At 57.3% G+C, this 26,014-nt stretch overlaps 12 protein-coding genes across 12 annotated transcripts; 6 read left to right on the top strand and 6 right to left on the bottom strand.

The window, feature by feature from the left end:
• Positions 1–610: 610 nt before the first annotated feature.
• Positions 611–1,477, bottom strand: V2A60_004058 (uncharacterized protein; the record flags this gene model as incomplete). The annotated part of the gene is made up of 1 exon (XM_083255382.1): positions 611–1,477. One exon carries the CDS (start codon positions 1,475–1,477, stop codon positions 611–613), a length of 867 nt encoding a protein of 288 aa, XP_083111508.1.
• A 2,353-nt stretch (positions 1,478–3,830) lies between these two features.
• V2A60_004057 (uncharacterized protein) lies at positions 3,831–4,176 on the top strand (the record flags this gene model as incomplete). The annotated part of the gene is made up of 2 exons (XM_083255381.1): positions 3,831–3,944; positions 4,039–4,176. The coding sequence occupies 2 exons, from the start codon at positions 3,831–3,833 to the stop codon at positions 4,174–4,176; spliced, it is 252 nt and encodes an 83-aa protein (XP_083111507.1).
• Positions 4,177–4,693: 517 nt separating this feature from the next.
• Positions 4,694–5,431, top strand: V2A60_004056 (translation machinery-associated protein 20; the record flags this gene model as incomplete). Its single annotated transcript, XM_083255380.1, has 2 exons — positions 4,694–4,707; positions 4,831–5,431. The coding sequence occupies 2 exons, from the start codon at positions 4,694–4,696 to the stop codon at positions 5,429–5,431; spliced, it is 615 nt and encodes a 204-aa protein (XP_083111506.1).
• A 694-nt stretch (positions 5,432–6,125) lies between these two features.
• V2A60_004055 (uncharacterized protein) lies at positions 6,126–7,907 on the bottom strand (the record flags this gene model as incomplete). The annotated part of the gene is made up of 3 exons (XM_083255379.1): positions 6,126–7,032; positions 7,089–7,144; positions 7,200–7,907. 3 exons carry the CDS (start codon positions 7,905–7,907, stop codon positions 6,126–6,128), a joined length of 1,671 nt encoding a protein of 556 aa, XP_083111505.1.
• Positions 7,908–8,486: 579 nt separating this feature from the next.
• On the bottom strand, positions 8,487–9,986 carry V2A60_004054 (uncharacterized protein; the record flags this gene model as incomplete). The annotated part of the gene is made up of 1 exon (XM_083255378.1): positions 8,487–9,986. One exon carries the CDS (start codon positions 9,984–9,986, stop codon positions 8,487–8,489), a length of 1,500 nt encoding a protein of 499 aa, XP_083111504.1.
• Positions 9,987–10,681: 695 nt separating this feature from the next.
• Positions 10,682–11,233, bottom strand: V2A60_004053 (GNAT family N-acetyltransferase; the record flags this gene model as incomplete). The annotated part of the gene is made up of 1 exon (XM_083255377.1): positions 10,682–11,233. The coding sequence occupies one exon, from the start codon at positions 11,231–11,233 to the stop codon at positions 10,682–10,684; it is 552 nt and encodes a 183-aa protein (XP_083111503.1).
• A 994-nt stretch (positions 11,234–12,227) lies between these two features.
• On the top strand, positions 12,228–12,612 carry V2A60_004052 (PhoD-like phosphatase-domain-containing protein; the record flags this gene model as incomplete). The annotated part of the gene is made up of 2 exons (XM_083255376.1): positions 12,228–12,481; positions 12,537–12,612. The coding sequence occupies 2 exons, from the start codon at positions 12,228–12,230 to the stop codon at positions 12,610–12,612; spliced, it is 330 nt and encodes a 109-aa protein (XP_083111502.1).
• A 1,826-nt stretch (positions 12,613–14,438) lies between these two features.
• On the top strand, positions 14,439–15,830 carry V2A60_004051 (pepsin-like aspartic protease; the record flags this gene model as incomplete). The annotated part of the gene is made up of 3 exons (XM_083255375.1): positions 14,439–15,184; positions 15,288–15,616; positions 15,676–15,830. 3 exons carry the CDS (start codon positions 14,439–14,441, stop codon positions 15,828–15,830), a joined length of 1,230 nt encoding a protein of 409 aa, XP_083111501.1.
• A 150-nt stretch (positions 15,831–15,980) lies between these two features.
• V2A60_004050 (uncharacterized protein) lies at positions 15,981–17,885 on the bottom strand (the record flags this gene model as incomplete). The annotated part of the gene is made up of 2 exons (XM_083255374.1): positions 15,981–17,488; positions 17,555–17,885. The coding sequence occupies 2 exons, from the start codon at positions 17,883–17,885 to the stop codon at positions 15,981–15,983; spliced, it is 1,839 nt and encodes a 612-aa protein (XP_083111500.1).
• A 2,216-nt stretch (positions 17,886–20,101) lies between these two features.
• V2A60_004049 (Zn(II)2Cys6 transcription factor domain-containing protein) lies at positions 20,102–21,930 on the top strand (the record flags this gene model as incomplete). Its single annotated transcript, XM_083255373.1, has 2 exons — positions 20,102–20,161; positions 20,233–21,930. 2 exons carry the CDS (start codon positions 20,102–20,104, stop codon positions 21,928–21,930), a joined length of 1,758 nt encoding a protein of 585 aa, XP_083111499.1.
• Positions 21,931–22,895: 965 nt separating this feature from the next.
• On the bottom strand, positions 22,896–24,410 carry V2A60_004048 (uncharacterized protein; the record flags this gene model as incomplete). Its single annotated transcript, XM_083255372.1, has 2 exons — positions 22,896–24,039; positions 24,091–24,410. The coding sequence occupies 2 exons, from the start codon at positions 24,408–24,410 to the stop codon at positions 22,896–22,898; spliced, it is 1,464 nt and encodes a 487-aa protein (XP_083111498.1).
• Positions 24,411–24,796: 386 nt separating this feature from the next.
• V2A60_004047 (uncharacterized protein) lies at positions 24,797–25,858 on the top strand (the record flags this gene model as incomplete). Its single annotated transcript, XM_083255371.1, has 1 exon — positions 24,797–25,858. The coding sequence occupies one exon, from the start codon at positions 24,797–24,799 to the stop codon at positions 25,856–25,858; it is 1,062 nt and encodes a 353-aa protein (XP_083111497.1).
• Between the last annotated feature and the right edge of the window lie 156 nt (positions 25,859–26,014).

The following is a 26,014-nucleotide window of genomic DNA, read 5'->3' as shown; positions in this document are numbered from 1 at the left end:
AAACGGTGCAACGTGACCCGTTCGGGAAAGAGCTTTTTTTTTTTGTTTTTCTGATATATATTCTTTTCTCTGCTGAGGGGTATCTGTCATTTGACATAAGACGATACAAATAGGAAAAAAAAAACATGTGAAAAGAGAAGAAAACTAAAAGAATACGCTATTGGTCAAGTTGACCGTTGGCCCCCCTCCTCACCTGTCATTTGCGGCACAAGCCCGAATCATGTTGGGAATGCAAAGCAAGGCGACCAACACGAGGACATTGCCTGAAAAAGAAAAAGAGCCAAGAAAAAGAAAAGAGTCAAGAAAAGCAACAGAAGAGAAAACAGAAGAGAAGAGATGAGGAAAAAAAGAAAGAGGAAAAGAAAAGAAACAATCATCAATCTTTGCACAATATACTACGCACCGACATAATTTTTTTCTTTTACATTTTGTGTAATTACCACTTGACTTGTCTGATATTTTGCTCTTGTGTTTGTCTGCACTCTTCCGCGCTACTCTGATCTTGTTTGATACTCCCCACCCTTGACAACAGGGTTCGATGATTTTTTGAAAAAAAAAAAAGAAAGGAAAACGCCATAATTAGCAAACAAATGATTGCGCCGTGGCTGCTTTAGTGAGGTCGGCCGTCGCCAAAGGGGTTGACGCTGGCACCCTGAGCCGGATGATATTCGGTCGTCTGTTGCTGCTGCTGCTGCTGATGGTGACCGCCCATGAGGGGAGCGCGGACCTCGTCGGCGCGCTTCTTACGGGTGGCGGCGCGGGCGAGGGCGGTGGCCTCGGCGCGGGCCTTGATCTTTTTCTGGGCACGGCTCTCGGCGCAGGACATGAAGATGAGGAAGGCGATGCCGGCGAGGATGAAGACGGAAAAGGCAATGGCGATGATGATGCCGCCAATGTCGAGGCGGTCGACCTTTGTCATGCAGATCTCGGTGCCGTTGGGGTCCTCGGTGCAGATCCAGCCGGGGCGGCACGACTTGGCGGTGACGGGCCCCTGGTGGCAGGGCTGCGAGGTGCCCGAGACGAAGCCCGGGCAGATCTTTTCGTCGTGGACGTCGGTGGTGAAGCAGTCGTCGCCGCGTGCGTTTTCGCGGGCGGCGAGCACGCGCAGCGGGTTCGGGGCGGGCGTGATCATGGCCATGGCGGCAGCCTCGGCGCGGCGGCGGCGCAGCTCGAGAGCCTTTTCGGCCTGGATCTCGTCGCAGCGGGCGAGGGCGTGCCGGGCCTGGCGGGCGGCCTCGTCGGAGGAGCAGCCGGCGGAGGCGAAGCAGGCTTCGACAGTGGTGGCGTCGACGTCGACGTCGGTGCCGAGCCGCGACAGGCAGCGCGAGACGGCGGGCGGCGATCCGCACTCGGCGGCGGAGAGGGCCAGGTCGTCGTGGTGCTCGCGGAAGCAGTCTTCGAGGGACGAGGAGGAGGAGGAGCCGGGGATGGCGGAGGCGGCGGCGCCGAGAGCCAAGGCGAGGATCGAGAAGCGCATGGTTTCAGACGGTTTGTGCGAGTGGGTTGTGGCGGTCGTGGGACGGAGATGGAGAGAGGGGGGAAAGAGATTCCCAGAGTGTGAGCTGCGACGGGGTGGTACTACGATTTGTACTTTCTTGCTGGAGAAGGTGGTGATCAGCAGCGAAGGGTCGATTGATCTGCAGCAGAGATTCGGGGCGAGCCGCTCTTGTCGAGAGAGGGGAGGGAGGTACTCCGTAGAGAGAGAGAACTGGAGTAGAGTAAAGGGGGAAAGGCGTTTGGTGGCGGGTCGGGTAGAATGGGAGTCGCGCGGGGTATAAATGAACAAGGACAAGAAGAAGGAGAAAAAAAAAGAAAAGAAGAGCAAGGGAAGTCAAGGAGCAATAGAAGAAAGTACAAAACCAAGTCGACGACCACGTCGGAAGAAGAGGGAGAGGAAAAGCTGACGGCGAAGAGGGAAGAGAAGAGAAAAAAAAGAGGCCAACAGGTGCGGCGGCCAGGGGTCGTTTCGGGCTGAGAGAGAAGAGAGAGAGAGAGAGCCTTGCAGTGAGTGAGTGAGTGAGTGACAAGGCCAGACGAGGCTGTGGCGTTGAGCTGCTAATGGACTTGTAGACTAGACTAGGCGGACTGGAACTGGAACTGGAACTGAACCGGTACAACGACACTGGACAGGCTCGCGACTCCATCAACCAACTGCCTTGGCGGAGAGAAACGGGGAGGGGCGGGGGGAGGGTCCAGCGTGGCTGTACGAATCGCGCTCCAACGGGAAGAGGGAAAAAAAAATAAAAATGCAGGGGATGCAGAGGGACGAGGTGGCTGGATATTCTGACTCCATTTTTTTCGTGGTTGGGAAAAACCACAAAAGCATCAGTAAATAGAAGCGGCTTGCTGCATTTGCGTCGGGTATGCAAGAATGCGAATGCGAATGGGCAGAGACCGACCACGATGCAGACGGACCACGATGCAGCCGACGAGACGGGCCAAGGCTTGTCTGCAGTCTGTCGGACAGCAAGTACTGAGTACCCTGTTTTCTTCTGCCTTTGTCCCTTTCCCCCTGTCCAATTCTGCCGCTACAGGGGGTGTGTATGCGCTGTATGCCGGTGGCTGACTGTAAGAATCCGTAGGCTTGACCGGTTTATTAACCAACCTGCTTGGGGGGCTTGGGGAGCTTGGGAGGCTTGGGGGGCACTAATAAAAGTAACTACTGACTACTGCCAGCAAGAGGTTACTGAGTATTCGTAAATTGAAGGCGCGTACGGATACACTGTACGCACCCATGCACCCAACTACTGCTGTTGGCAGCGGACCAGGGGGGGAGGTCCTATTTTTAGTGGTTGGACCAGGGGAGGAAGACTGATAGTAGTTGAGCATGAAAGGGGTCATTTGGGGAAGAAGAAAAAAAGGAAAGAAAAAAGAGGGACTGCAAGGCGAAATAATCAACAGCAAAAGCGCTGGAATGAATTCCCCATTATTGTAATTCTTCTTCTCCATCACATAAACAACTGCCTTGACGCGCTGAGAAACAGCACACGCGTACCAGCCACTGTGGCTAGTGTACGTGCTGGAATGGCACTCTCTTTCTCACTCACTCACTCACTCACTCAACTTGGTCATCAACCGAAATGCTGCAAAACAACAACACGATGCTTCGAGCGTGAGTGGGAAGCTGATAATTCATAGCCACCTCTCAAGCGAAGCGAGGCCAACAAGAAAAAGAAAAAGAAAAAGAAGACGCAAAATGAGAGAGACAGATGGAGGGGTTCAACGACGTCTGATACCAAGTAAGTAGACGTGATCTGGCAGATGAACCACCTACAGAGCTACTATCCACAGCCAGCCGAATACCAGACCATTATGGAGATTACTATACTCTACAGCGGCCAATATACAGCCGCTCATCCATCTTTCCAGTCATCTATCGATCAATCAATCAATCGACCAAGCATTCCTTAGTAGTCAGTCATTCACCCATCTATCCATCTATTTATTCATCCATCGAATCCTATCCCATCCTAAACAAGCATAAATCCAGCACACCCACGTCACCCATCCTCGCCTGTGCCCACCGGCTACTGTATCCAGCACGGATGGGCTAATGAAACTGTAAACCAAGCTTTTGTTCCCCGAAACGTCATCATTTACGCCAACTTTACACTGGCTTTAAAACATATATATACGGATATAAGGGCACCATTTCACACACATGCACATAGATGGACACACCCATATCTATATATACACGTAATCATCCCTCATCATCCCTCATCCATCATCACCTTTCTTTACCACTCTCATCCATTTGCATCATTCTGCGTACTTTTTTTTCCCGATACCACCACCAGATAGGAAAACCAAAAGAAAAAAACACCATTATGCCTCTTGTCCTTCCCAACCAAAACCCAGACGCCTCCGCTAATTCCAAGACGGAAGAGTGGCAGAACAAGCTCGTTGGCAAGACTGTCACGGAGACGGCGTCAAACGAGACGGTATGTTTTTTTTAACTCTCTTTTCCTCCTTTTACCCCCTTATTCCTTCTCCTTTTCGTCTTTTGTTCATTTGTCTCACAACCCACAAACGCAGAACTTTTGCAAGCGCGACCTCCCCCAGCAGACGCGCATCATCGAGCCCGGCACCATTGTCACCAAGGATTTCGTCGAGGACCGCCTCAACGTCCACGTCGAAAAGGATGGCGTCGTCACGCACGTCTATCACGGCTAGGGAGGGGTGAGAGGTGAGAGGTGGATGGGGGGGACGGACAAGAAACCGTCCCTGACGGTCACCGTACGAGAGGATCATGTACGAATATATATGCTTGCTCAATACAAAAAATGATTCGAATAGTTCATCTTGAAATCGATTCTGCTGTCTTCAACTTGTAATTTTTTTTTCATTCCTTTTTCTTTTCTTTTGATTTGTTCTACCAACTCATCTCACTATGCTTCCTCCCACTGTGATTCTGTTCAATACCAAGGAATAATTCAAAATGACACATTTAAATTTTTTTTTCCCAACGTGGAAACTTTTCATTTTTTTTTTTTTTTTTTCATTGTTCTAGATCAATTTTCGCAGCTCATCTCTCGCTCTTCTCTTTCCTCCCGCCGTGATTTTACCCACGACCGTGACCCCGCCGCGGGGCACCTCTGGCCAACGTTTTGCTCTTTTTTGCCCCTCCAGTCTCAAACCCCGCCATCCGGATAGCTTCTCTTCCAAACGCAACAGTATAACAGCCACCACAATGTTTAAAAAAGAGTGAGTTCCTCGCCATGAGATCCTTGCATTCTTGTGACGATTCTTCATCCCCCCTCTCCGCGCCTTTCCCGCCCTACTCTCTGCAGGCCCGACCTCGCTAACAAACACACTCCCCCCTCACAGCCTCCAAGCCGCTCCCAAGCAAAAGCTCAAGTCCTCGGTGCAGCGCTCGCTGCGCCAGTCGCTCCTCACCACCTACCCGCTGCTGGGCCCGCACATGGACGAGGTGCTGCCCAAGAAGGCGTCGCTGTCCTCGATCAAGCTCCCCGACCGCAACACTCTCTACGTGCTGGACGCGGCGACACCCGTCTTCTACCAGCAGGACTCGGGCGACATCCTGCCGCACCTGCGCCTCGTCCACCGCTTCCCGCGCGCCTTCCCCTCGGTCCGCATCGACCGCGGTGCCATCCGCTTCGTCCTGTCCGGTGCCACCCTCATGGCCCCCGGCCTGACCTCCCCCGGCGGCCGCCTGCCCCCCGACGGCTGTCCCGACGGCCTGGCCGAGGGCGCCGAGACGGACCAGCGCCTCGGCGATGACGGCCGCTGGAGCAGGGAGCTGCGCAAGGGCGAGCCCGTCGTCATCATGGCCGAGGGCAAGGAGGAGGCCTGCGCCGTCGGCATCCTCGTCGCCGGCACCGCCGAAGTCAAGGCCAAGGGCAAGGGGCCCGTCGTCGAGGAGGCCCATTACCTGGGCGACGGTCTGTGGAACTTGGCCTTGGATTAAAGGAAAAGAAGAAAAAAGATGGCCCTCTGTGGCAAGATATCCCGGGCGAGAGGGCGGTGGGGGGACTGCGGAGAGTGTTGAAGATATGGAAACTGCATTTGTACATAACATATTACGTGGCGTCAGACGTGGCATTAGACCAAAAGGGGTTGAGGAGTTTGGGATACCGCATGCATGGAGCAGATGTAAAATGAATGATGATGACGAATCCAGAGTCTTTGATTTCCGGTAGTGGCTGCATCATGACTAATGAAGAGTCCCTTGACATTGCCTTGGGCGTACATGTCATTTCGAGTGCAATAATGCGCGTCAAGCGAACAAGACAAATCTTTTGAAGCCATTATTCGATTCTATTCTAGTGTACATTTCGAGCACTAAGCAAGATGGTCAGCGGTCGATCAGCCATTTACAGCAACAAAAACCAGACCCAACTGTGTCCAGACCGTGTTTCTAGCAAACCGAGCAAAGTCATCAGTCATATCCTGTATACATGATGCAGGCATTCACATCTCTCATAATCTCGTTTCTCATAAGCCCATTTTGCAAAAGCCCATTGCTCAAAAGGTGACTTGTCAAAAGCTCATTTTTCTCAAAAGCTCGGCTCTCCCAAGCTCGTCTCGCAAACTCATCGGAGACTCATCTCTTCCATTCGAGGCTCCGAAATGCTGCTCTTGGGTACTGGTAGTGTGTCGCATCACTCACCACCACCACCACCAGCATCAGCCATGTTTCTTTCCTCGCCATCTGCCGTCGCCGTCGCCGTCGCCGTCGTCGTCTGCTCCAACCGCTCCTCCTGCTGCGCACTCACCCCTGCCGCCTCCTCGTGGCTGCGGAAAAACATGTTGAGCACGTCGGGCACGTCGGCCATCCAGTCAAAGTCGAGGCAGCCCGCGAGGCGGAAGAAGCGCAGCCACCAGTCGTGGTAGTCGACCGCCTCGGGCACGACGCGCAGCCGCGCCGCGCGGTCAATCTGCGCCGCGAACTCGTCGGGGAACTCGGCCGTCAGCGCCGGCCACAGGTCGCGCGGCACGGCCAGCGCGTACAGGCAGACGAGCTCCGCGGGCGGGAGGCGGCGCTGCAGACAAGTGAACCCGCTGCTGCTGCTGCTGCCGCCGCCCTCGACGCGGGCACCGGAAAACGAAGACGACGACGCCGCCGCCGAGGGCGACGACGAGCACGTCGTCAGGACGCGCCACGCCCGGAAGATGTCCTCGGAGCGGTGCACAAAGTAGTGGTGGTCCATGACGCCCTGCGCGTCCGGCCGGTGCGGGTTGCGGTAGAAGACGCGTCGCGCCACGTACCGCCGGAAGCTGGCGACGAGCTTGGCCACCTCGCGCTCCATGCCCCAGTCGTGCGCCTGCCGCGCCGCGAGCGCCAGCTTGACGAGGCTGAGGCCCGGCTCGGTGCCGTCAAAGCCCGCGGGCGAGATGAGGGCCTCGATGACGAGGGCAAAGATGGACGCGTCGACCGTCGACGACGACAGCACCCACCCCTGCGGCGGCTGCTCCAGGCTCAGCAGCAGCTGCCAGTGCGGGTACTGCAGCAGGAGCTGCACCGGGCAGAAAAAGGTGCGCCCGCCGACCGTGAAGCGCTCGAAGCGGCTGGTGATTGTCAGCGAGGGTGGAAGAGAGAGAAGGGGGGAAAAGACACGACGTACCCGCCGAGCCAGGAGCCGTTCACGACGCGGGAGCCAGGGTAGCAAGGGAAACGGTCCTGAATCGTGTTAGTGAATGTGGGAAACAGGTGGAAGGGAGAGAGAGAGACGTACATCGCCGGGCAGCTCGTGTTCAATCTGCTCGCCGCTACGAGCGGCCATGGCGTTGCGGTGAAACGGCGTGAAGGGGAGCTGCGGGAACGCCTCGCCTTCGAAGGCGCGTGGCTGGTACAGCGGAGGCGCACCCGGCGTCGCCGGCGGGTGGTTGGACGCGGGCGCAGCAAACAGGCCGTTGAACTCGTACGGAGGAGAGTCGGTCGCGGCGACGTGGCCGCTGACAAAGGGTGCGAAGACGGGCGGCGTGGCGGCGACGGCCGTGCCGGCGATCGGGATGCCCGCTTCCAGATACGCGGCGGTTTCTCGGCGCGCAGCCCCTGGCGGTGGCGCATCCTCTCTGGTGCGCGACTCCTGCGGCGGCGGCGCCGGCGCCGCGGCCAGGCCGGCGTCGTGGTTTGCGGCGGCGCGGGCGGCGGGGGCCACGGAGCGCGCCGAGACGGGCGAGCCGCGGCCCTCCTCGTCGGCCGTGACGGCGCGGGTGCTACTTGTGCTACTTGTGCTGCTGTGGCTGTGGCGGCTGGTCTGGCCGGAGGGGCGGTCGGGCAGGCGGACGGGCGCAGAGGCCGAGGAGGGAAGAGGACTGCTGGTCTCGGGCTTGGCAGGGGGGGCCGACGTCGACGCTGCTCGGGATGACGCGGGCGATGACGGCGAAGCGCGCGAGCGAGCGAGCAAGCCCCGGACGGTGCGCCGGCTGAGGTATGGCATCGCAAAGAAGGAAAGGGCGGCAGCAGCAAGCGGGCAGCAAAGCAGCAAGCAGCAGCAGAAGACGAGGACAAGAAAGAGGTGTGGGGGAGCAAGTCTTGGGTGTTCGCAACAATTTCTGTAAAGAGTAAGAGAAAACGATGGAGATGATGCAGGCGGAAAAGGGAAAAGGCGAGGTTCTCGCAACGTTGGCTCAAACAAGAGAGGAGAAGCGAAAACGCAGCAGAGAAATTTATATCATGGTGAGATCCGGCAGAGATGCTCGGCGAATGCTTCAATGGTGTGTGCTGGACTCATTGCTATTGTATGGATAACCAACTCGACTCGTGGTATTGTAACCTCCATTGACGCAGCTGCGGATGAGAGTTGTCAATTGCACATTGTTCGATGCAAAAGTCGGTGGCTGGGCCGAAAAGTGAAGCCCAAAACTGCTACACGGCTATGAATAGCCCATGCTGCTTCCCTCCCTTGTCTTGTCATGCTGCATCGCTGCCTCTCTCACATTTCACTCAGCCAGTGCCAATAATAGCATCAGTGTCCACCACCTGACCCCGACAATACCCTTCGGTTCCGCCCGCATCGCTAATTGCCGCGCGCCGCCCGTCCGTCCCCCATCAGGCTGCCGTACTTGAGCGAGTTGAGCGTCGCGGCGTGGTGCGCCGTCGCCGGCGACACCGTCACCACCATGCCCGCGCCGCCGTGGCGCGCGTCGGTAAAGGTCTCGCGCAGCACCATGGTCAGCGGCGACGCGCGGTAGGGCACCCGCTGCCGCTGCCGCTGCCGCTGCCGCTGTTTCTCGCTCTGTTTCTGGTTCTGGTTCTGGTTTTGCTCGCATCGCATCGCCGACCACGCGCGCATCACCTCCTTGAGCGCCAGCAGGTCCGTGTTGATCTGCCGCGCCTCCCGCCGCTCGGTGGGCGTCTGCGACATTGTCGCGGTGTTGCTGTCCTGTTGGTATTCGGCGCCCGCGAGGTCGACAAAGACCATCTTGCCGCCCAGCCTGCTGCTGCTGCTGTTATTGTTGTTGTGCTGAGCGTAGACGGCGTCGACGTTGGCCTCGGCCTGGGCGACGCGCGCCTCGAACGCGGCCTTTTCGGCATTGACCTCGTCGATGAGGGCCTGGTTGACGACGTAGCCCGGACGCGGCGCGTAGCGGCCGTCGGCGTCCCGCACGACACCCCTGGCCTGCTCGGCCACGGTCACGTCGGTCGCGCGCTTGGCGACGGGCACCAGCTCCGACTGGCGGTCGGCGACGGCGGCGCGGGCGGCCGCGAGCGGCGCGCTGACGACCTCGAGCTCCAGCACGGCGTGCGTGCGCGAGCTCTGGTCGTGGACCGAGGAGCGGCCGACGGCGCGCCGGGCCAGGGCGCCGCGGAGCGCGGAGCGCAGCTCGCCGAGCGTCCAGCACGGCCGCTGCGCGACGGGCCGCACCCGCACCCGGCCCCCGGGCAGCGTCTCCGTCTCCCCGCGCACGTGCACCTTGCCGTCGGGCCCCTCGCGGATGTGGCACCTGGTGCCGTCGTTGAGCAGGTCAAACGCGGCCTTTTGGCGGAGCTCGATGACGCTGAGCCCGACGGCCAGCAGAGGGGGGTGTTGTTGGTGTTGGTGGTGCGTAGCCGGGTCGCGGCCGCCGTTGAGTTTCTCAATGTGCGCAAACAGCTGCTCTGCGGCCGCCAGGCACAGTCCCGGACCGGACCGGTCGACCGACGGCTGCTGCGGCAGCTGCTGCTGCTGATGACGATTATGACAATGGTCCTCCTCGTAGCCGATGACGGTGTGCGTCTTGCCGCTGCCCGAGTGGCCGTAGGCGAAGAAGCTGCACCAGCCGCCGGCCATGACGCGCGGCACCGCGGGCTGCACAATGGTCGCGTAGGCGGCCGCGTTGGAGGCGTCGCCGTCGAGCACCGCGTCGAACGCGTGCGCGCTCGTCCACGGCTTGTCGGCGGGCGCGAGGCCGCGGTCGACGGTCACGGCGAGGAGCGGCGGCGACGGCGGCGCAGGGCGGGCCGTGGTGCCGTGCGTGACGCTGCCGCCGGCGGTCTCGGCGCCGACGAGGGGGCGCCAGCGTACAAAGACTTTCATGATCGGTGGATCAGTGGAATGGGAATAAGGGAAAGCGCAAGGTGGGCATTTGTAATGGTGGACGGAGTTGCAGGTTTGTTGGAGCCGTGGTGCTGGTTTATAAGTCGTTGGTGGAGATGCAGTTATGCAGCTGCCTGATCATGGCCAGGCAACCGTTATTTACCATTGTGCAGCATGTGGTCGGGTTGGAGCTGGAATTGGCTAGTGAGAAAATAATGAGAGATCAGCAACTTCATTCTGATTCCTCATCTGTGATATGGCCGCCTTGGGGCGGTGACATGCCCGAGTCGCCCGGCCGTTAATATGGCGAGGTGAGAGAGAGTTGGCTCTGGTTGATCAGAGACTCTTCGCCGCCATCTCAGTATTACTGCTAACCATTGAGATGAAATAGCACATGAAAATCATTCAGTGTACAATTTTATGTGGCATTGTAAACCTCGCCACTCACTTTATTTCCATGTCCATCCTTGTCCAGATGGTTCGGCGCCAGCCCTCGACGCACTTGTCCAGCCAATGACTGATCACAGCTTCTCCGTTAATGAAACATTTCAAATGACGCAGCCCTCCATCCCTGATCCAACCAGTGTCCATTCAAAGCAGACGTTGTATTGACACGACAGTACATGTAATGGACTGTCCAGCGGTGGCACAGCGTCTCGTACATGTTGACTTTCCGAGGTCAGCCATGCTTGCATCTAAACGGCCACTTCCAGAACCTTTTCCAGCCCGTCCTCGTCGTCCCACTGCTCGCCCACCACCTTGAACCCGTACCTGCCCAGCACCCCCATCGACGCGAGGTTTCCCGGCCGGACGGACGCCCGCACCACCCTGACCCGGGCGTCGGCCGCCGCGACGTCGAGCATGACGCGCAGCGCCGCCCGCGCGTGGCCCCGGCGGCGGTGCAGCGGATCGACGGAGTAGCCCACCTCGACCATGCCGCGCTCGTCCGGCGGGCCGTGGAAGCCCGCGCGCCCCACGAGGACGCCCGTCCGCGCGTCCACCACGAGGCGCGTCACCCAGGCGGCGTCCCCGGGCCTGTCGCGGATCTGCGCGGCGCGCCGCCTCCACACGCCGCCGCACTCGTCCGAGGCGATGTAGGGGGTCAGCTCGGGGCTGCTGAGCAGACTCCGGGCAGCTTCGAGGTCGTTGCTGCCGAGCGCGTCCAGGACGGCAAGCGGGACTTGGACGAGCTGTCGGTTGGCCGCCTCGGGAGCGGCCGACGTCCACGGCTGCTCGGAAACTGTCATGTTCTTCTGTTGTGGGCGGCAGCTTCAGTAAAGGGCGGCAGCTTCATCAAAGGTCATTCTGTGCCAGAAATCAGGATTCAAGCATGCAGTGGGGGGATGAAGGCGGCATGTCGCCGCTAACTGGATGTGAGTCACAGATCAGTCGATCGGCCGAGATGTACGCCCCGCCCGCCGCCCACTACGCAGGTAGCCAAGTTTGGCTTTGATAAGTTATTGAGTAATACAGAAGCTCGGAAACCTTCATATTCAACTCGAATGGGCCATGGACCATCAGAGAACAGTGGTGTTCATTTTGTTAAACCAGAGTGAACTGGCAGATTAGTGAGACCCAAATGTCTTGTCGCCCAACCCCATTGAGCGTGTCATGGTGGCAGATTCAGAGGAAACCCCAAATAATATTGCAATAGCCAGCTAGATTAGTACTTCTCACTCCAGCCATGATCGGGTAGTCACCTGATTCGCTTGTCATGTCCTGGAAAATTACCCTCAACAGCTGCTGCAGAGGGGAGCCATCCAGCGTAGATGTATGTGGTGGCGTAGTGTGCGCCGCCTCTCGACACCTATGGTGAGAGGTTTTCAGCAATCTAGACGAGCGGTTAACAACCTAGGGTATATAGGATTATATAGGATCATATAGGTTTCGGCCTAACTTGGAGTGTCATAATTAATGAATCAAGATATCACATAGATACACTTTATATATTGAACTTGTTTTTCTCTCAGCATCTGTATCTCAAGATTATAAAGTTTGGCCATGATAAATACTCTCGCCATGCATCCACAACTTTATTGAAGACAGGTCATTAGAAGGACCACGACACGTGACAGGGTGGGATGTCAAGCTTTTTCGCCCAGGAAGGCGACGTACGCCACATCATCTTCATCAATTACGTTACGCGAGCGACACATCCCCGTCACTCGTTTCGAAATCGAAGTTGGACTAATTCTTATCCCCTCACGATACCGACCCCACAACTCGTACCAGCTATCCGATATGAGTCAAGATACGCCAGTGCGGATCGCCCTACGATATCGCGAACGACCCTTTCAGGACCTCAAAGTCGTCATCAACGCCTTCTTCAAATGGCGAGGTATCCAGCCTTTGGAAAACTATCAACTACACATATGTGGTAGTGAATATTCCTCACCATTATACCTCGTTCTTGATGTCTATTGCAAAACGTGTCCAGATGTCGATCTTAGCACGCTGGACATTGAGGTCTTCAAAGTATCTGGATGCGATCCATTGTACGTTGCCTCTTGGACGACCTTGTAAGTCACAACTAGACTAAACCCCATATAGTAGGTTCGTGGATCTTGGAGAGGCCGCTCGCGCGAAGGCTTACCAGCGATCCCTTTCCATAAAGTGGGGTGGTTAGTCCGAGGAATTAGTCGGTGTCCATCCGGCACAGGGAGGACTCGGCGGAGGGTCTCTCATAGTTCCAGACGCAGGTATGCATGCGTCGTTTCTCTCTTTTCTGTTCAATTGTACAAGCCGAACAGAGGACGCGAGTGACACCCGTAAGCGGGTAGACGGCGTTGTTCGCCGAGGATGTAGACTTGCTTAGTCTTACACTGCGACGCGCATTTAACGTCCTATATATGGCACCAAAGATTGCCAATAATCTTGTACGTATCTGGTTGCGTAGTGTGCGCCGCCTCTCGACAGCCATGTAAGAGTTTGGGTAACCTGAACAAAGGGCCTACTGATGAGGGGACATGGAGGTTACGCCTGTTGCACTTTTTATTTCTATTATACGCAATTTCAGACCTAATTTCCGTCTCGGTAGCGTCAAAGAGCCGGGTTGTGCGACCACAGGCGTAGGGTCGCCAAAATATGATCCGCAGAGCTTGGGCATTACCAGGGAGCCAATACACCTTGGACACGTTGAGTTGGGCCACATTTGGCACAAATCATCACCAAAATCCAATGTGCAACATCTGATGAATAGCAGGTTTCAGATACCGATGCCAAGTCGATTTAGGGCTGATAGTGATCTGTTTAGGGACTGCCAAGAGTGCCAACTAACGCGCGTGGGGGTGACAAATTCACTAGTTCGGGGGCGGCAATATCTGTGCGAATCAAAAGAATTCAGCAAAGCAGATGTAATAAGAGTGGTTATTTTTGCATGTCGCCCGACATTGTCGGCCGCTGACAAGTCAATGGCGAGGCACCGAACTTGCTAAGTTGCACCGACACATACAGTCGAATGTGGGCGCTACGTAGCAGGATGCTTCAACGATGGGAGATAACATGTAATGACGATGTGGACACTCACTCCGAAGAAACAGTCTTGTGTCAGCATTTACATAACGATTTGTCGAGTGCCCCGGGACGTCGGAGTCGAGTTCAGCTCGCTGGTCATCTTCCACGGCTATGACGACAGCTTCCGTAAGACAACAGGATGGAAACCATGCGGAGGAAGCCCGAAACAGTATGAGCTGATGAGTGCACTTTCTGCTCTTCTTAGACCCAATTGACCTCCCTTATCGGGCCTTGCGCCATGGGCTTCGTGCCATGGGCCTCCTCCACGGCAAGTCTTTTGTATTCTTTCCAGTGCTGCTGCTGCTGCTCCACGAGACCGAGTTGCTTGCTGTGGTTGGGCATGAAGAGGTCTTGTTGAGGCTAAAGCCAACATGTGGGGGGTGTTGGCTCTTCGCGTGCAACTTCTGTGGATAATGTATAATACGGCTGCCTGTATCGGCAGCTCGCTAGTGACTAGCGGGCGTCCTTGAGCACGGCTCGGCATTTGATTAGTGGCGCTTTCAGGCGCGAGGATACCGACCTCCCCGCGCTACCCTGGCCGGGATCGGGTTCCTGGGTATCATTCCGGCAGGTCGTCGGCCAACCCTGGCGATCATCTTGCGCCGGGGTCGTATTTGGCAAGGCCAAATGGCAATGGATTACACCAACGGTTACGTGTTGGCCCTGGCCGTGCCCTCAGTACCTGCCTAACACGGAAGGTGCTCAGTTTGCACGCTATTCTAGCCGCCGGCACCTTGGTGGTTATCATCCTCGCTGAGCATGGATACGAGGATGCGCCCAGCAGCGATGGGGGGTGCTTGTCGGTCGGATATGCCTCGATATCTTGTAAATGGACAGATATAAAACATATCACTGCCCGCCGGCCAGGATGGATCTTGTTCGTGTAGTATAGTATAGCGCGCACAGAACCATACTACCCATCTTGTCCCAATCCTCTCCATGAAGACCACCGCCTTTGCTCCGGCCCTGGTGCCGCTCGCCGCGGCGGCTGCCCTCAACCTCGCCGTCATCGATGACAACCGTGCCGTCCAGCTCGACGGCCTCCTCAAGCTGCCGGTGACGACCGTGCCCGTGCCCAAGGAGGAGCTGGCCAGGCGCCAGAACCCGGTGACGGCGACCAGCCGTCTCAACGCCTTCTACTACACGGTCCCCATCTCGGTCGGGACGCCCGGCCAGGAGCTCCCCATCAACATCGACACGGGCTCCGCGCAGCTCTGGGTCAACCCGGTGTGCAAGACGGCCTTCCACCCGAGCCTCTGCGACGGCTTCTCGCGCTACGACTCTGGCAAGTCCAGCAGCGTGGTCGACCTGGGCCAGAGCCAGCGGCTCGGCTACGGCTCCGGCTACGCCGATGTCAAGCTCATCCAGGAAACCGTCACGATCGGCTCCGCCTCCATCGTCAACCAGACCATGGGCGACGCCACCGACACCGACCACATGGACACCGGCCTTCTCGGCCTCGGCCCCGAGCTCAAGGGCTTCGACACCCAGGAGAGGCCCCTCGTCCTGGACAGCCTCAAGAACCAGGGGCTCATCAAGAGCAGAGCCTTTAGCGTCGACCTGCGCAGCACCGCGGCCGCGCGCGGCAACTTCATCTTTGGCGGCGTAGACACCAAGAAGTTTACGGGTACCTTGCAGCGTCTGCCCATCATCGATGCGTCCGCCGCGCCGGACAAGTCTGCTCGGTAAGAACTCTCTATCTCTCTCTCTCTCTCTCTCTCTCTCTTTCTCTATAAACGAATATAGGAGTGCATGTCGAGTGCCGTATGCTAACGATGAGGCGCGCAGCTACTGGGTAAACATGGATGCCGTTCATGTGACCGCGGGTGGCAAGACTGTGGCCATCACCACGGACAAGCAGCCCGTCGTCGTCGACACTGGCTCTACGGTCAGCAGCCTGCCTGCCAAGATTGCCGACGCGGTTGCCTCTCACTTCACAAACGCCACCAAAGATGAGCAGAGCGGCAACTACATTGTTCCGTGTGATACCAGACAGAAGGAGGGCTCCGTCACCCTGACCTTTGGCGACGCCGAGATCACTACCCCGTACGCCGACTTCATCTACCAATTCTCCGGTCAGGATCTTTGCATCCTCGGCATCGGTAGCAACGAGGGCAGTAAGTGTCATTCCACGTTGCAAGCAACAGCCGTTCCGTCTGCTAACGCAATGCCGCAGGCACCTACATCCTTGGCGACACATTTTTCCACAACGCATACCTTGTTTACGACCAGGACGACTTGTCCGTCAGCATTGCCGCCAGCAAAGATTGCGGCACGAACCTGCAGGCCATTGGTCCTGATCCCGTCGGTGCTCTTCAGGGCGAGTGTTGAATGAGCAGATCCCTGGGGCGGTAAAAAGTGCTTGTCTAACGTGTACATACAACATGAAGTCCGAGTATCTAAGAGGAAGCAATATTATTGGTTGTATATACTGTATAGACGCTAAAAATGAAGAAATCACTCTTTATAAATGCAATAAATCTAGCAGTTGTCCTCTGCGGGCTTCACCGTCTTATCCACGGTACTTTCGCGGAAATGACCCTCCCCCCGATGGTGCAGCTCCTTGTTCAATGGCCCGCTGCGGACGAGACCCAGGATGTAGGAGCCACGTAAGATCTCATGGTCACCATTCTTCAATATCCAGACATTTCCCAGACACAGCGCCAACAGCACACACACCCACATGAAAGGAATCATGGAGATGAATGCCCAGGTGATGCCCTCCTTGGCATCCAGGTGGGACACACCGCTTTTGTTGTTGAAGACAGTCGTCATGATGGTCAGACCGACAAGACCACCAAAGGGCGTGGCAAAAGCAGATAGGCAGGTAATTTGCGAAGTTCGCTCAGGAAAGTAGCCGAGGCAGTGCAGCGAGGCCGGGTTCATGCGTAGCATGACGCCGTGGCCAATCAGGGCGAGCATGCCGTAAATTAGGCTGGTATTCCTGACGTGGACGGCATAAGCGAGAACGGTAATTCCGACGGCGGTGGTGAGGGCGCCAAAGGTCAGCGGCGGGAGCGTCTGGCGCGGCCAGACCTTGGACGCGAAGATGGCCATGTAGACGCCGACGGCGAGACCAGGCATGTAGAAGAGCAGGCCGATGCCGGCGTCACTGGGGCTCTTGCCCTCGACAAAGGTAAAGTAGAGGTCCATGAAATACATGGCGGCGAACATGGCCATGCCGCCGATGAAGGTGACGAGGAAGACGATGAGGGTGTCGCGCTGCGAGAGCAGGTCCCAGGGCATCATAGCGCGCTGGCGGGCAAAGACGCGCGACATGGCGCGGCCGTGGGTCATGGAGCGCTCAAAGAGCAGCCAGGCGAGGGTGAGGACGGCGCCGACGACGAGCGGCGCGAGAACGGCGGGGGAGCTCCAGGCGTAGGTGCTGCCGCCCCAGGTGAAGGCGAGCAGCAGCAGGCCCATGCCGAGGAGGAAGAGCAGCTGGCCGGTGAGGTCGACGGTGGAGAGGCGGGCGGCGAAGCGGCCGCGCGAGCTGCCGACGGCGTCGGTGCCGGCCAGCTCCGGCAGCGGCTGCGGGCCGATGAGCTCGCGGCGCAGCAGCAGGGCGACGAGCAGGACCGAGACGGCGCCGATGGGGAGGTTGATGGCGAAGCACCAGCGCCACGAGGCCTGGGTGAGGTAGCCGCCGATGAGGGGGCCCAGGCCGAAGCTGACGCCGTTGATGAGGACGAAGACGGTCCAGTTGGTGGCGAACTCGGAGAGGGAGACGCGGTCGGCGAGGATGGTGCGGACCGAGATGTTGACGCCGGAGCAGCCGACGCCCTGGACGGCGCGGCCGACGAGCAGCGCGGCAAAGGACGACGTCGGCGCGGCGGTGCAGATGGCGGAGCCGACCAGCATGGTGACGATGGCGGCCTGCACCGTCGCGTGCCGGCCAAAGATGTCCGTCATCTGCGCCCAGAAGAAGAGGAAGGCGGCGGCGGTGAGGTTGAAGGCGGAGATGATCCAGTTGAGCTGCTTGACCTGGTCTGCGCGGGGGGAATGTTAGTAGACGGCGTCGGGAGAGCTTGGTTATGATGGTGTAGATAACGTACTGAACTCTGTCGCGATATCGGATAGGGCAGAGGCAATGATGGTAGTGTCGAGGGCTTGCAGCGCAAAGGGACCAAAGAGGCCGGCGATGAGCTTCCAGCGGTAGACTCTGCGACGCCTCTTGTCGGCGATTTCCTCGGGGGAGAGTTCTTTTTTGGGATTGGATGCCCTGGCGGCATCATGATTGGCAAGCTTTTGATCAGTATTGGAGCTGCCTGCGTGGGTGATGGTGGTGGTGGTGGTGGTGGTGGTGGTGGTGTCTTGGGCCGTCGTCTCTTGAGCAAGCGCCTTTTGGCGGCGATGCTCCTTGATCTTCTTGTAAGCATAAAACATGTTTGGCGACCGAGTTCCAACACACTGATTCTGCTTTGTCGGGTGATGGAGCGGGCGGAACGATCAAGGAGGAAGACGACCGAAGCTATATAGAAGATGCGAAACCCTCGAATCAAAAGCCCAAAGCGGTTACGGCGACGGCGAACGGCCGCCCGGTGGATCGGGGTGACGACCGGGGGGGTGGTACGTGGCAGATGGGCGGTATAAGGCATGAACCTCGGGGAAAGCAACCTGAATGGGGGATATGAGGATGGAACCTTCGTCAGTAAGGCTGAAGGGAAGGGGGGGAAATTACGCGGTCGTAGACGTCGTGCCCTCTGGACCAATGTGGTGATGGGATGCAATGGGAGGAGTTGCGTAGTCGCGACGAACTGCGCCTCTTTCCTGACAGAGAACTTCACGACATGATTGAGTCATTCCCTTTACTAGTGTAAGTGTCTCTTTGTTTTTCTAGGTTTTTTTTTCTTGTTTTCTTTTCAGCTGCAAATCTTATTCTCTTGCCTGTCCATTTTGCCTCTCGCATTCTGCGTATTTGCTCACTCGGCCGGAAGCCAGATGCCGGATCCGCTTCTCAGCTTGGCAGGCGCTAAACCTAAAAGGGGTACTTCTGGCGAGGTGACTGCTGAGTTTGGGGATTATAGCGGGTTTTAGGGGGTGGAGGGGGGCCTCCACAGTGGAGGCCATGGTGGGCTCACCCGCTGGGCTGAGCATAGCAAGCTGGCGCTGGGCTGGCTACGAGCAGCTACCCCGATTGGGAGACGTGGTTTGGAGTTGGTTGTGGTTGTAAAAATGTCTTGCGAAATATACGAGTATTTTTACACGATGTCCTGGAGGCGGTATTTTTTTAGCCGGATTTCTATTGTTTGATACTCTGAAATTACAAGGGACAGAGGAGCCATGAGCAGCGAGCAGCTCTACTGGAAAAGGCGCGATATAGGTGCGGCATTGGAGGGGGAAAAAAGTGAAAAATCCCGGATCAATATGGAAATTCCTACAGCAGGACACACTAAACGCGATGATTCAATTTCTGCCTCATGTTTACTGATACCATCTACCATTCTGCCATAGGGTGAAGAGAGTGGCTTACTAGCCACGAGCAGCTACCCTGTAGGAGCCAAGGGGACAGAACAACACTCTCTACATTCTCACGCTCGTAGAAATACTTTATTTGCAGTGAGTTGTACTACAATAATTTGCAGTAGCTTTCGCAATTTTCTCTGAAATTCTAGATATTGTGCTACTTTTGTTCTTGTAGGACACACCAAGTTACATGGACCAGGCCATAGGAAACCAACGAGAGGACCAGTCCCCTAGACAGAGCAAAGTACGAGTTTAACAAAAACAATCCAAAGATCTGAGTGAGAAGCACCTCCAGTCGAAACTTCTTTATTCATTCCTTTTATTTATTCATTTCTTTCATATCTTGCATTTTGATCATTTTGGTACTTGACCTTTGCCAACACGCGCCACGGTTCACCTCCGGCGAGCGGCTGAAACTGGGCAACAAACCCAACTTGCTCCCACGTCCAAATAAATTATTTGATGAATACCAAGGGCTTTCTACAGGTCAAATGAATCAAGCAAATTCTCCATCGTATCAGAGCCACCCTTGCAAGCGTTCCATTAAACTCTCGCTGCATGAGCAAAACCGCCATACCTGGCGAATCGGTCGCATAAGCACCTGTCGATGGCTTCAACCTGCCTTTGACCCGTCTGATATTGTGGACAAAATATCAATTTTTTTCTACTATACCAGATTTACCGTGAGTCTCTTCTTGCTTCCTTGAGCCACCTTGTTCCTTAAGTTCCTGTCGTGCGTCAGCTGCTGCTGACTCTGCAAACGCAACCCGTCATGGAGCAACATCCCAACAGCAACATCACCTCCCCCTTCCACAACACCACGCCATGGATTACGCATATCCAATGAGGAAACCGACCGACCCAGGCCATCCAACGAATCACGCAACATCCATTCACACAACTACTCAGCCCTGCGATATGCCTATCCTCCGGGTGGAGTCGCGATCCAGCCCGCTGACGTCGCCACACAGCCTCGTCGGCCACAGCCCTACACCTTGGCGCAATCATCCCTCTTCCAACCACACCTTGAGCTAAAAAAGCACCATGATGCCCCCTAGCCGGCATCAACCCGCATGCCCCTCTAATCGTTTACCCCCCTGAAGTCTCTCTTCCCCTCCCCCTTGCCGTCGCCCAGCATGGTGGGCGTGCCTGGTCGCTCCAAGGCCTGCAACACCTGCCTCAAGCGCAAGATCAAGGTATGTGCCGCCGCCGCCGCCGCAGCAGCAAACCCCGGCCCGGCCACCAACCTCAAACTGACATTACGCAGTGTGACCTTGCGAAACCTCACTGCGGCAACTGCGCCAAGTCGAAGCGCATCTGCGGCGGCTACGCCCGCAAGACTGCCTACGTCTTCTCCGACAATGTCGTCCTTCCCGTCGCAGCCAAAGCCGCCGAAGCCGCCACCGACGACGGCACGCTCACCTACCAGGGCCGGTGGAAGGGCGCCGCCAAGAACGCATCCGTAGCAGCATCTCCCTACCGAGGGGACCCTCTTCGCGCCGTGGTGCACACGCGCCTGCAATGGCCGACCGATGACGGATCCTCCTCCTCCTCTTGCTCCTCCTCCTGCTCCTCCTCCGACGCGGGCTCCGACCGGAGCAGCGTCTCGGGCCTCCTCAGCCTCGGCGCGCTCGACTTGCAGCGCATCCCCATGATGCCCTCGCTGTGGCAGCAGCTGCACCACGTCTTCCTGCACACCTACATGCCGCGGCGGGGCATGGGCGCGGCCGACCACGCCGGCCACGTCACGGGCAACTGGCTGCTGCAGCTGCAGGGGCGGCCCGCGTCGCTGCCCGCGCTGCAGACGGCCGTCGCCGCCTTTGCCGCCGCCCGGCTCGGCCACGACCACGGCGACGCGCGGCTCGTCGCCCAGAGCGCCCACCTCTACCTGCGCAGCCTCGAGCTCCTGCGCGCCGCCATTGCCAGCCCGGCCACGCGCCTCGCCGACGACACCCTCGCCGCGTGCCTCGCCCTCGGCATCTACGAGCTCACCGAGAAGCCGCTCGCCGCGCCGCGACAGCAGCCCCGCCCCGAAGCCCGGCGCCGCGACCAGGCCAGCAGCGGCGGCGGCGGCGGCGGCGGCGGCACCGCCTACAGCAAGCACATGACGGGCGCCATGATGCTGCTGCAGCTGCGCGGGCCCGCCGCCAACGACACGCCGCTCGCCCACAGCCTCTTCCTTGGCCTGCGCCGCCAGACCATCGTCACCACCCTCATCAAGCACTCCGACACCTTCCTCTCCCACCACGTCTGGCGCGAGCGGCCCTGGCGCGTCTACCCGAAAAACGTCCTCGACCGCTGCCTCGACTGCGTGCTCGACCTGCCGCGCCTGCAGCGCCTCGCCGACGACATGCTCCGCGACACGAGCGACGCCGCCCGGGCGGCCGCCCAGTCCGGCGCGCTCATCGAGCAGTGCACCGCCGCGCTGGCGGGCCTCGACGCCTGGTACGCGTCCTTTACGGCCCACGTCGCCGGCCCGCCGTACTGGTCGCAGTTCTGCACCCTCACCAGCCTGCAGGACGACGCCGTCCTCGGCAAGCCGTTCCCCGTGTCGTACATGTTCCCCACCTTTAGCACCGCGTACCTGCTCATGACGTACTGGACGGGCCTCATGGTCAGCCACTGGCTGCTGTTTGTCGCCCACCGCACCCTGGCGTCGCTCGCCGAGGCGACGCGGGCGTCTGCGTGCCCGGGAGCCGGGGACGCGGCGGTCCTGCGCGCGCGCACGCAGACGCACAAGGACGCCTGGGTCGCCGTCACGCGCAACATGTGCCAGATGACCGAGTACCTCCTCGACGACGACAACGGCAAGGTGAGCGTCACCGTCGCGCTGGCGGTGCTCGAGGGCGCCATGGCCATGTTCCGCGACGGCACCGACGACTGGCGACGGGAAAAGGCGTGGGTCGCCGAAATGATGGCCCTGACGGCGACGAAGCTGAACCAGGCCAGCATGGTGGTGATGTAGGGTGCCGCGGGCGGCACGTTCATCACGCAGCCAGGCTCTTATAGTGACGAAACTACTCGGACATGTAAATCTTTTTGTTGCTTTCTCCTTTATGCTGGTGTTATGGACGTCTATCCCAGAAGCTCTAACCGCCCGCGCATCGCCCAAAGTCTACCGCAACCCTATACTGCGCCTGCAGGCCACCCAGGGCCGTGGAGATTACCATACTGTACTTGTTGGTTACGGAGTGGCTTGGCCGCCCTCCTCTTGGCCTGCAGATTGTGCGCAGGCTCACAGGCCTGGAGACGAGCGTCCAGAAGCAATTGAGCGTGAACGCCCGGGGCGCGTCCGAGGCGCTTTTCGTGTATAACAGGCACCAACCATACGAAATACAGTGGAAGGAGAGCGCGTAGCCGATGCCGATGCCGCGGAATCACGCATTGGCTGCTTTGGCGACAATCCAAAATGTCGGTCCTTGGTCAAGGCACGAGGGGTGGGCACAGTGGAATGCTTCTCTCCGATCCATGTCAGCTAGTTAATCCGACTGATATCATTGGCTTGGCCAATCAAGTTTATCGACCTGTAAAGGGCATTTCTGTCTAGTATCAAGAAGACGCAACAAAAAACGGATTGAAGATGGATATGACATCGAATTTCTTCATATAGAAAACTGATTGATGTCAATAGACTCGAAAGTGGGAGTTTCAAAGTCTTCTCCGGTGAGGGCGTGCGCAGAGGGAGTATGTGTCCTAGTACTAGCGATTTGCTCGGACCGCGACTGTGGTGTTATAGTACTTGGCAAAACCTATATAGAGGTCAACCGCAAGTAGAGTCGATCCGATCTACTTGTAGATGGCTGTCCAGGGCGTCCAGGACGTCCATGGCAATGTTCATCCACAAGATCCGTCTTAAAGTTGGAATATATCCCTGCAGTGACAGATTTCATCACTGCTCGTATCATGGTTAGAACGGCCTCAAAAGGTTCGTCACCGATCAGTCGACCTACCATGCAGCGTAAAATGCGATGCAACACACCCTCTTCCTCCACTACCGAATGCCCAAAAATGCTGGTTCGGCCTGATACGATACTCGTCCTCTGATACAGGCTCAAGCCATCGCATATGGTCCCAGCTAGTTGGGTCTGGGAAGGCACCCTCCGCGTGATGGAGTACATAGGGCGAGGCTTCGATGCGCACGCCTCCTGGTATTTCGTATTGCCCTATTCTGCAGCCAGGATGTGGCACTTGACGCGACAGAGGCTTTGAAACTGGAGAATGAAGACGAAGAGTCTCCATGATGACGGCATGCAAGACTGGCAAAGCGTCCAAATCTTTCGCATCAGGAAAGACATGTTGGCGACTCTCGTCGACTTGCATGGATGGTTGCAGCCGAAGTAGCTCTCGGCGCAGCTGGTCCTGCGCATGCGGGAACTGGGACAGACACATCATCAGTCGTGCAAGAGCCTTTGCTAGAAGACTATGCCCGGCCACTATCTGGTCCATGACCTCGCTCGCCGTGATCAGGTCTCGCTGGCCAGCGGATGTGGCAAAGAGACCTGACCCTTCTTCAGTGGCAGCTTTTTCGAGTCCAGTGCGACATGCATTGAAAACAACTGGTTCATCCGCTGGGTGGCTGGGACTTGAAGCTTTGATCAACAGCGCAGCTTGCGCCTTATCACACATGCTCTTATTCCATCGGCGTAGGTGGTCAAGAGCTTCATCCGCCGCTTTGGGGTATGGCGTGATGCCGAATTTGGCGCAGAAACTTGTGAGACCGGGAAACTCCTTGACCCAGAAGAAACGTTTCGGAACTAGAGAGAATTGTCGAGTCCATTCACCCCAGGACTTTTTTTCGTTAAGCAGATCTGTGCCGCCAGAGGTTCCCAGTATATAAGCTGATATTGTATCAACAGCCATCGCCATTAGGATGGGCTGTACGTCTGTTCCCTCAGAGGATAGCCTGGCTGCCTCTTGCTCAAGCAGCGGAAGAAGTCGACAGAACAGAATAAAAGAGATCTGAGCCTGAGCCGCTTTTGAGGATTGAATGTACGATTTTGAGTAAATGTTGGAGATCATCCGCTTTCTGCTCGAGTGATCCTTGAAACTCAGGGCCGAGAAGAGGCAGGCGTTGCTGCACGAATCGTCAGACCAGCATACACGTCGGAACACCTTTGCTACCTACCCGTAGTGGTTGAAGGCGCTGTAAAGCAGTGGTTTTGTAAATGCGCCTTGGTACACTACGCGGATACCGTCGAGCCCGGCAATGCTGACCGTATTCGGAGCGACCCTGACGACATTGCCAAAACGAGAATGGCTGCGCAGAAGAGTGCTTTCCTCGATACCGTGCCATTTAGCTGACAGGATCCAGAGTCTCGAGAATGGGCAAGACCAGTGAGCTGTGGGAATCGTTGCCAGGGGCGAGAAGAAGGCGGGCCATAGGAGATACGAGTACACGGCGTACACCAGGCCAATGCCCCCCAGCAGAGCTATTTCGCCCGTCATATTCACGAGGTATCTTATGGCTGCTGACATGAAAGCAGTCTTGAGTGTTTAAGAGAATCATCAGGATTGTGGCAGCTAAAGTTGAAGGAACAAAACTGTGCTTGACCTCAGTTCCACGCCGAACGCCGTTGCCGGCCCCGTCAACTTTACCACACACCGACGCATACCAAATTGTCCTGAGACTTGCAGCTGCAGCTGGCAGGAGACGCAACTGTGGTGCCACGATGGAAATTGACTAATAGCACGCAATTCACACGTAATGTGTTCTGAAGGGTTCCGGTTTCCTGTATCATATATAGGTTGCACGTCCTCGTCCTGATTAACGCTTTTGGGACTGGGGCTAGACAACGAGTGTCGTCGAGCTGGATCATCTACGCATCTCCAACATGTCTGAGAACTCCAGACCCCTCATCCAAGCAGACGATGAATGGTCTCCTCTGCAGGCCGTTATTGTCGGCCGCGCGGAAAAGTCTGCCTTTCCTTCCGAGCCGTTCCCAATGATAAACGCTACCATGCCCTCACGATACGCCAAGGAGTTCAGGGCATCGAACCCCTTTCCCGATGACATTCTTGTCAAAGCTCAGCAGGAGCTAGACCGGTTTGCTAGTATTCTTGAAGAGCAGGGAATACGTGTATATCGTCCCGAGATGGTCGACTGGCTCCATGTCGGCGGATACACGGGTGCAATGCCTCGAGACGGTCTCCTGGTGGTGGGGAACACCTTGATAGAAGCGCCGTATGCGTGGCGTTGCCGAAGGAACGAGATTCAGTTGGCGTACAGTCGCATTCTTGACGAGATTGGTGCCAGCGGCACGGCGAGGATCTGCCGAGCGCCTCAGATCATCGGGCAGGACACCATCTACGACAACAAGGAAACCCGTACCAACGGATTCGCCAAAGATGGTGGTGACTGGGCCGTCAACAATTCGAGGCCGGCTTTTGACGCGGCAGACTTTATGCGGTTTGGCAAGACAATCATCGGACAGCTCAGCCACGTCACGAACCGCAAGGGAGTAGAGTATCTGCAGGCGCTGATCCCGGACGGTTACAAGGTCGAACTGCTCCACGTCACCGACGAGCATGCGATGCACATCGACGCCACCATCTTGCCGCTTCGCAAGGGTCTTCTGGTATACAACCCGGAGCGCGTGACCGAAAGCGCCCTGCGACGACACGAGGTCTTCCAGGACTGGGATCTCCACGCCTACCCGTTCGTCCCGGACGCCCGCGACGCTCCCCCGCTGTACATGTGCTCCCCCTGGCTGGTCCTCAACGCGCTCAGCCTGGACGAGAACAGGATCATGGTGGAGGCGGGCGACACGGTATTCGCCGCTTGGGTCAGGGACAAGTTCGGCATGGAGCCCATCATGTGCCCATTCCAGCATGTCAACAGCATCGGAGGGTCGTTTCACTGCGCGACGGTAGATCTGGTGAGGGCGGGTACCTGAGCTGCCACCCCTCCCTCCCCTCAGACAGTATCTCTGAGACTCCATAGCTGATTGGCGACTAGCAATGTCAAAATTCAATATTACGAGTGTTTCGACATTATACATGAGTCTTGAGTCTACAGTTGAGCTATGAAGCTGCTTTATCCATTTAGATTT

This window comes from Cordyceps javanica, chromosome 2 (assembly GCF_051103115.1).
Source record: "Cordyceps javanica chromosome 2, complete sequence".
NCBI classification, from domain to species: domain Eukaryota; kingdom Fungi; phylum Ascomycota; class Sordariomycetes; order Hypocreales; family Cordycipitaceae; genus Cordyceps; species Cordyceps javanica.
This window is presented reverse-complemented; position numbering and strand designations above follow the sequence as displayed.